The sequence below is a fragment of the Sardina pilchardus genome, chromosome 2 (assembly GCF_963854185.1).
Source record: "Sardina pilchardus chromosome 2, fSarPil1.1, whole genome shotgun sequence".
NCBI lineage: Eukaryota > Metazoa > Chordata > Actinopteri > Clupeiformes > Clupeidae > Sardina > Sardina pilchardus.
Window position 1 is genome coordinate 16,119,716 of NC_084995.1, and position 8,650 is coordinate 16,128,365.

At 40.5% G+C, this 8,650-nt stretch overlaps 1 protein-coding gene across 1 annotated transcript; it reads right to left on the reverse strand.

The window, feature by feature from the left end:
* Nucleotides 1-2,564: 2,564 nt before the first annotated feature.
* Nucleotides 2,565-5,560, reverse strand: LOC134101030 (uncharacterized). Its single transcript, XM_062554587.1, has 4 exons — nt 4,606-5,560; nt 4,236-4,394; nt 3,970-4,065; nt 2,565-3,808 (listed from the first exon to the last, which is right to left on the reverse strand). The coding sequence occupies exons 1-4, from the start codon at nt 5,506-5,508 to the stop codon at nt 3,494-3,496; spliced, it is 1,473 nt and encodes a 490-aa protein (XP_062410571.1). The 5' UTR covers nt 5,509-5,560; the 3' UTR covers nt 2,565-3,493.
* Between the last annotated feature and the right edge of the window lie 3,090 nt (nt 5,561-8,650).

Here is an 8,650-nt window from a genome sequence, read left to right on the forward strand (position 1 = left end):
ACACACACACACCTGTCACACGCACACGCAGAGATGCACAGTGCACACACACACACCTCTCTCACACACACACACACAGAGATGCACAGTGCACACACACACTGAGAAGTGAGTGTGTGTGTGTGATGTACTATAGCCTGTGTGTGTGTGTGTGTGTGTGTGTGTGTGTGTGTGTGTGTGTGTGTGTGTGTGTGCGTGTGCGTGTGTGCATGTGTGTGTGTGTGTGTGTGGGGGGGGGGGGTGCGTTTCTTTGTGCCCATGTGTGTGTTTGCATGTGTGTATATGTGTGAATGTGCATGTTCTGTGTGTATTCTGTGTGTGTTCTCTTTCTTTCTCTCTCTCTCTCTCTGTGTCTGTGTGTGTTCTGTGTTATCTGTATTCTGTGTGTGTTCTCTTTTCTCTTTCTCTGTGGGTGTATCTGTGTGTGTGCCTGTGTGTGTGAGTGTGTGTGTGTGTGTGTGTGTGTGTGTGTGTGTGTGTGTGTGTGCGTGTGTGTGTGAGTGTGTGCCTGTGTACATTATGTGTGTGTGTGTGTGTGTGCACGCGCGCGCGTGTGTGTGTGTGAGTGTGTGCCTGCGTGTGTGTGCACTCATACACAAAAGCAAGCGAACACATGCACACACTCATCTACATACATAAAAGTTGCAGTAAGGGATGGAGTAGGCGATGGAAACAAAAGCGTGATTGATATTTGCGGAGAGAATGTGCAGGACTGAGCGGCGGTCATATTGTGTATCGCTTTGCGGTACATCTAGTTAAATACCACAGGGCCACCATTAAAACCTATGCATCCCTGTCTTTCTGCATCATGTATTGCTGACTATATGACCAAAAGTCATCAGCAAGCTTCTAGCTGTGTCTGTAAGCAGGGGTGTCACTAGGCATGTTTTACCTGGGGCACGTGCCCCAGTAAAAATAAGTTGTGCCCCAGTAAAAAAAAATGTCTTACATGCACACAAATGATGCAGTGCCCCAGTAAACCTTAATTCCTAGTGACTCCCCTGTCTGTAAGGCTGGATGGTGTCTACAAGGTTTTGCATGTCGTTTAGGGGGATGGCTAGCTAGTTTTAGACCAACTCTGTGCTGCTTTGACATCACATTAAGAAATTAAAATTCTCATACATTTAATCTAAACCCTATCGAAATCAAGTTTACAAAAAAGGAAAAAATATAAATCATTGCCTAAAATGTTGTAATAATCCTGGAGGACTTTAATTTTATGGCAAACATTCGTACACAACCTCAGAGTAGGTACTTATGTCAAACTGTGCATGCCGTCTCTTCTGTTGTTTTATTCTGGACGCTTTGGTTGGTAAATCCAATGGAGCACAACACTGGCCTGTGCATTCATCCTGTAACGGAAAAAATATAATGTCAATAATCAATTAAGGTTAACAATGGTCACTGTCAAAAGCTAAACAAAACCACATGCTCCATTTTGAAATTTAATGTCAAGAGCTTTTAGTATTATAGTTCTGACATGACATTTGAAAATGTAAAGACTGTTGAACCTAACCTACCTGTCTTGGATCTAGTCATGTTGTTTGCTGACACGTGAAATAATTTTCAGGAGTATTTAAATATTGTTCATAAACTTTTTTCCTTGAAGAAGATGTAGATTCATTAAAACCTGGAAATCTCAGGACATTATTCTGAGTTATCTATTTTCCTTACAGTATGTCCTGCATGTACATGTACAATGGGGTACACATTTTTTAGCCTAGCAGTTACTTCATAAACTATGGACAACTACTATAGTCACGTTTACATGGACAGTTTTTTGTCATTACGATTAAACTATTCAGATTGAAAAAAAAATGTGCTCTGAGGTGCTCTCAATCACGTTACAATCTTTGATCGGAATAGCTGTATACCTACTTTTCCTTGGGAAGATGCAGCAGTTAATCTGAATGACCATATACATTACATATTACTCTTTCATTCCGATTAAAATTCTGATCGGATCAGACATTTTCATTCAGATTGAGGTGTTTATGACCATTCTTATTCCGATTGAGCTGTTATTCCGTTTCTAATCAGAATAGAAATACCCATGCAAACGTGGCCATTGACATACCTGTTCTCTTCCCTGAGTGTCTCTTCTCTTCAGATGTTCCACAGATTCCACAGGTGCTGTGGATGATGAATAAGATATACAAGATAAAGATACACTGTAAAAAAAAAAAAATGGTTGACAGTACTCAAATTTTCTAGGCAACGTGATGCATTCGTTTTTTTGAGTTCTCTTTACTTAAATTAGGCCGAGGTTGACTTAACATAGATTTTTAAGTTCTGGCAAATTGTTGTTTTGAGTTATACAAACTCAGGCTTTTGAGTTTTGCATGCTTATATTAAGTATGCTGAGGTTGACTTAACACAGATTTTTAAGTTCTGGCAATTTTTTGTTTTGAGTAATGCTAACTCAGGCTTTTGAGTTTTGCATGTTTATATTAAGTTCTAACAACACAGATTTTCAGTTTCACCAACTTTGTTTTACGAGTTCTACCAATCATTTTACACCACACCCCATCATTCAACAAATCACATCACACAACAAATGGAAGTGTAGTGAAAAAAACTTTTATTCACCATTTGGGAAATTACACAGACTTGCACCCTATGAACTTGGCTTCTTGAGAACCAGTCTTTCCTCGTGTGTGTGTGTGTGTGTGGTCAGAAAATGACTGTTAAATCCCTGGGATTGTGTGAAACAGACATTACACTTGAAATTACACATTAGACTTGCGCCCTACGAACTGAGCTTGAGAACTGGTCTTTTCTGTGTGTCTGTGTGAGAGTTAGGTCTGAGAATTAATGCTACTGAAGATGTGTGTGACTGCATGTTTATTTGTGTGCGTGTGTGTGGGAATTTACATATTACACGCCCTATGAACTGAGCTTTTTGAGAGCTGGTCTTTCGTGTGTGTGTGCGTGTGTGTGTGTGTGTGTGTAGTAAATGTGGCTATTGTATTAATAATATACATACAAAATAGAATACGAGAGTTAACCTCATAGGCAACAATTTACAACAATAAAACCACAATTTAAATTTTCCCTGCTTGGAGAGAACTTCACGCTCTCAACTGAGCTTCTTGAGAACTGCTCTTTACTCTCAGTGTGTGTGTGTGTGTGTGTCTGTGTCTGTGTCTGTGTCTGTGTCTGTGTCTGTGTCTGTGTCTGTGTCTGTGTGTAGAGTGAATGTGTAAATGTGGCTATTGCATTAATACATACAAAATAGAATACCACAGAGTTAACCTCATACATTATAACAATAAAACCACAATCTTAACTTTCCCTGCTTGGGGAGAAATTCACGCTTTGAACTGAGCTTCTTGAGAACTGCTCTTTGCTCTCAATGTGTGTGTGCCTGTGTGTACACTAGTTCTTAGAGTAGTGATGGTGGAAAAACAATGTATATGTGCAGGCCTGTTCCATGTAGCAGCTGGCAGAGAAGAGCAGTGTGTCCATTTATGTGTGTGTCCATCATCAGACTTCACAGCAAAAGCTTGTCTTTCAAGGAACGTGTGCGCTGTGAACATTTTGAACCAAGCTCGAAAAAGATGGTCTGGATGGCCTCAAAAGTGTACCTCATCTTTTCTGGATAGCTTATGTCCATTGCATACATTAGGCCAAACAGGTAGCCGAAGGCAGCAGCGAGGTGAGGTAGGTCGTGTTTTATTACCGCCCCTTCCAAGACGACAGCGATTTCGGTCACTATTGGTGGTGCTGTGGCGCTATCATCATCTTCATAGACGGTAAGTATTCCAACTGGCACTCCTTCAACCACCGCTTCCTCAGGGTCTGTGTTCTGAGGAAAAAACAGACACACCAACACTTTTAGTGATACCTACACCCCACAATAAGTCACATTAAGGCTAAAGATATCAACCAATAAGTATCCAGCTTCTTGTAAGATATGAAAGAAGCACTGCAAATCTAATACTCACAAATTGGTCTGGACTGACTTACCAAGCACTTCAGAAAGAAGTCTGATGCATCATCTCGAAGAAAAACGGGAAGGCCTCTCAGTGCTGCGGTCCTTCGATGACGCACAACGTCCGTTACCTGTGAATGTGCTCACAACCATGGACAGACACACACAGACAGACAACAATTCAGCAAGATAACTCAGATCAAGAATCTCTGTTTATTTATGCACATCAACTGTACATGTTTGATTGATTTTCATATCTTAAAGTATTTTTTATTTGTTTCGGTTTGAAAACATTACCCACCTCATCATCAAGTCTGTTCAGCAACTCCTCCAAATCTGGACCAAAAGCTGACTTCCTGGCTCGATACAGTTTTATCAGGCGAGAAGCATACTTGTCCAGAGATGCATTCCAAGTTGCCTGGAGGTTTCTGTTGGTGATCCGGTAAAATTCTTCGTATATCTGGACGAAATAACAAAACAAAACAATTCTAATTATAATACCCCTACCAGTGCCCAAAGCTGCCAATAAATTACGAGATTTTCATGCCATAATTTGAATGAAAAGACTACATTTTTAAATGACAGTGAATCAGAAGCTAAAGCAACACGGGACAGCATATCCACAAATACACCAGGAAAACCTTACACATAAATACACAGGAAAACATTACCTCCTCATGGCTAAACAGTGCAGGCCATCGTTCTTGGACTTTTGACACCATAGGCTGCTCTTCTATGATTTCTCTCCGTCGATGGGAAAAGGTCAGCTCCATCTTTTGCCTAATCAGACCCATGTTTCTTTTCCTTTTCTTCATTTCTTCAATCAGCGCAAGCCTTTCCTCCTCAAGGGTGGTACCATCATGGTTTTCTGGATATTCTGGAACATGGTTGACCTCTCCACGTTTTGCCCTTTTCAGGGTGAACGGAGCATCCTCTCCATCCTGTCCCTTCCTTTTTGTATTCACCATCACCTCATTACAGCCTGCACGACGCAACTTTGCCCTAAAATTGCCCATCTTATAATGAAGACTCTTCAGCCATCCATCATAGCCAGTAACACTATCTGTCTCTTTAAGACAAGGATACTTGAGAATAAGGCCAGATACAACAGACACCAACTCCTCCTTATTGGGATATGCACCTCTGAGATCAAAAATACTCTCCCAAAGTTTTTTCACGATGTCTGATCTAACATCTCCTGTTAAAATAAGGCGCTTCTGTGTTTTTTCATAGATCTCATTGCCCTTGCGCAATCTCAGCTCAACATCATAAGAAAATTTAGGGATTGGAAATGGATCGGGCCACTGAGTTGTACGCCTTAAAGTGACCTGGGGCGAATCTTCACTGCTCTGGACCGAGCTTGAGGAGGGAGAAGGGAGGGACTCGGATGAGCTCCTCCGAATGGAGCCTGGAGTAGGGCTGTCCTGCACTTCATTACGTTCCTCAGAGTGAAAGCTACATGTGTCAAGGGAGGACACTGAGCCAACTGAATGGCCATCAGATACATTGGTGGGAGATGCATCAGTGTTCCATACAATGTGCAAGATAGCGCGCCCTTTTGGCAACTCTGACATTTCAGTCAACAGACATAACGCATTCGCAAAATCAGGGTCCTCGTACTGGAGTTTAAAATCACCTTCAAGCTGGAGTCTGTCTTTAAGGTCATTGATGAGCTGGTCCACAGATTCTGGTGCTTCTGTGAGCTGGATTCGACGGGCTTCTTTTGGAGAGATTACTACACGAAGTAACAAAGTCTGTAAAGAAAAGGGGATAAATGTGTAAATTATCACCACAAATGCAATGGTAATGCTAAACTGAAATAACTGTGAAACACATTTACACTGATATGACAATGACTCATCAACATACCATTTTGATGGTTTAGTTGCAAAGGAATGTCCTTGCAGTCACCATCAGTTTCCTACCAACCTTGTATGCTTCTAGAGGGTGATAGTCTGTCAACAGATTTGGATCCAAGGCAACAGTTTCAGAGAGGTGGCCTTCAACAAGTTCGTAAGATCGTAAATGTTCAATGTAGCTTGAAACAAGTGTTCTGCAAATAAAAGTCACTTCCTGTGCATTTATCTGAATGATTACAATCTTGTGAAATTTTGGAAGATCATTGCACTGCCCACAAGACAAAATCATGCCTTCAGCATACCGTGTGCCATGTAGCTGAACTGATTTAGAAAGACTGACTCTTTCAAGATGTGGACACTCCCTTTCAATTACACTCCTCAGTGTGGTATCCAATTCTGAGACTGCGACTACCTTCACTTTTTCAACAATGAGCTTTGCCTTGAAAAGGTTAGGGCTATCCAGGTGGTAGGCTAACAACTGCTGGTGTTTTATGGAAAGAGTAAGCAGCACATTTTTCCAGTTGTTAGTGTCATGAACCACTTTCTTAAAGAAACTGTGCTTAGCCTCATATCGCATCGTCCACAATTCCACCAAAGGGCCATAGCAGCGAATCAGATGTGGGTAATGATCAATAAAGTGGTTCTTTGGTTTCAGATGGTACTCTGGAAATGTATCAGTAAGTAATTGACGGTGGTTCTGCAGTTTGGAAGACAGATGGCACAGAGCTGCCTCTGAGAGCTTGTGAGAAACAACTATGTCAACAATGTCCTTGAGGTCCATTAAAATCATCCAAGCAGGTTCATGTTCAGGTATCTTGCATCCAATGAAAAATGGAAGCAAGCGCAACAAAGTCCAATTTTCATGTCCATTGCCTGCAATGGTACCATTCTTAAAGCTTCTTTTCGAAATTTGTTTTGGTTTGTTTACTTTGTCTGTATTCTTGTATGGGAATGACTTAATGCTGGTGTTAAGCGTGTCCAATGTGAAAAATCTTTTAGCAATCAGACTTTTCAAACACAAGCACAATTCATAAGGAATGACCCCTTCAAAGAAATCATGCAATATGTCTGGAGGAAATCCAGTGACTGTATGAAAGAATTGTAGATGCTTCTCAAGAACACACTCATTTTTTACACCATCAATGCTTTTGAGTGTTTCATTTTGCCTGAGCTGTTCCAAAACTGCATTATGTCCATCAACAGTCCTTAACTGGAAATCCACAACATCAGTCGTAGCAATTTGGTTCTTGCTTATCAGACAAAAACGGCAGAACTTATCAACATTAAAACTTTCAGAAAAGCCTGCAAGACTATGTGCGGCAAGGTTATCTGCACACACACAAAACACAGTACCCTTGACAAATTGATCCAGTACTTCAACAAACAGTCCCTCTTCCTCTATACGTTGTATGTCCTTAATCAAGGGATCAAGAAACCTTTCATAACCATATTCCTTGACATCTTCACTTCTACCAAGAAGAGCAAGCTGAATTGATGTAAGGCTAGCTCGGAACTCGGCAGGTAAATTTAGAACCACCCAATATACTGCAGTTATCTTGTAAATCCTTTTAGAGGTACCCAAAGGATTACAGATTTCAAAATCATCTGTGTATAATGCCAGACTAATGCATTTGTTCTGTTGTCCCAAAAGTGTATTGTCCTTAAAGTGCTTTCCGTCTTGGGAAGACTTGTAGACACCAGGTAAAGAATCTTGACCAAATACAACCTGCTCTGAAAAATCTTCTCTCTCAAGTAAACTGCTTAACACCTTTGGGATTGATATATAAACAAAGGAATTCTTGTGAACTGAGTTAAAAAGATACTCTGTGGGCTCTATTACAGAAAATTTCTTCTGAAAATATAAATTCCTGCGGTAATCTGTAGACAGGCAGCCTTTTTCAGATGTTGTTACCAAGAGTGGATTAGTCTCGACAATGGCATCAGATATTTCAAGCAGAACTGAATTATCTACTTCAATTCCATGCCTCAAAAGTATATCTTTCACAGTTCGCAAAGTCTGATTGCTAGAAAAAGACAGAATGCTATGCAATTCCTCCACAACTTTTTGTGTAGCCTGCCTACTAATATGCAGCTCTGTTATCATACACAAAAAAAGAGAAGCCAATTTGTGCTTCAGTGTTTCACTATCCACATTTTCCACAGACTCATGAACATAGTTTTCATCCCTATCCAATGACACTCCGGCTTCACAATCATCCAGCTCACTATCACTTCCTAGAACTTCAGTATTTCCTCTCCCTACAGTTCGAAAATCCTTCAGAGTGCAATGCCTGTGATGGCGGCTTCTATGAGAAGTAAAGGTTGGGCGAATGTTGGTTTTAAAATTGCATCTTAGAATAGGGCATTGCACAGTCTCTCGGTTCCTTAAATGGTTTGCTAGATGGTTCCAAAAGGTCTTTTCGCTGCAAATCTCTTTAAACTCACACAATTCACATTGGAATGTTGAATTAGATGAATTTACTGTGGATTTGTGTGATCTTGAGAGGTGTGAGCGTAATGCACCAGATGTTTTGAATGTACACACACAATCTAAGTGAATGCAAGGCCAATGTGCACCTTTTCCGTGACGAAGGCGACAATGCTTCAATAGGACGTCCTGGGAAGAGCTTGAAAATTTGCACTGCTTGCACTGCATGAGATGCCTGAAACAGAATCATACGCAAATAATTACAATATATCTCCCTTAAAGCATAGGCATTGTTTTAAATGTGTAACTCATTTTGATTATGAAATGAATAATCCTTTACTTAGGTTAGTTTCAAGCATTTATTTATTTATTTTTTTAAAGTAAACACATTAATCCAGCCAGAAATGAGAAACAGGCCATCCAACTAAA

Bases quoted from the DNA above. Each gene is read 5' to 3' on its own strand.
- LOC134101030 (XM_062554587.1), bottom strand. From the start codon at position 5,508: ATGTCAGAGTTGCCAAAAGGGCGCGCTATCTTGCACATTGTATGGAAC. The intron at 4,395-4,605 runs GTAATGTTTTCC...TATTTCGTCCAG, and splicing joins CACTGTTTAGCCATGAGGAG to ATATACGAAGAATTTTACCG. The intron at 3,809-3,969 runs GTAAGTCAGTCC...TTTTTTCCTCAG, and splicing joins ACTTCTTTCTGAAGTGCTTG to AACACAGACCCTGAGGAAGC.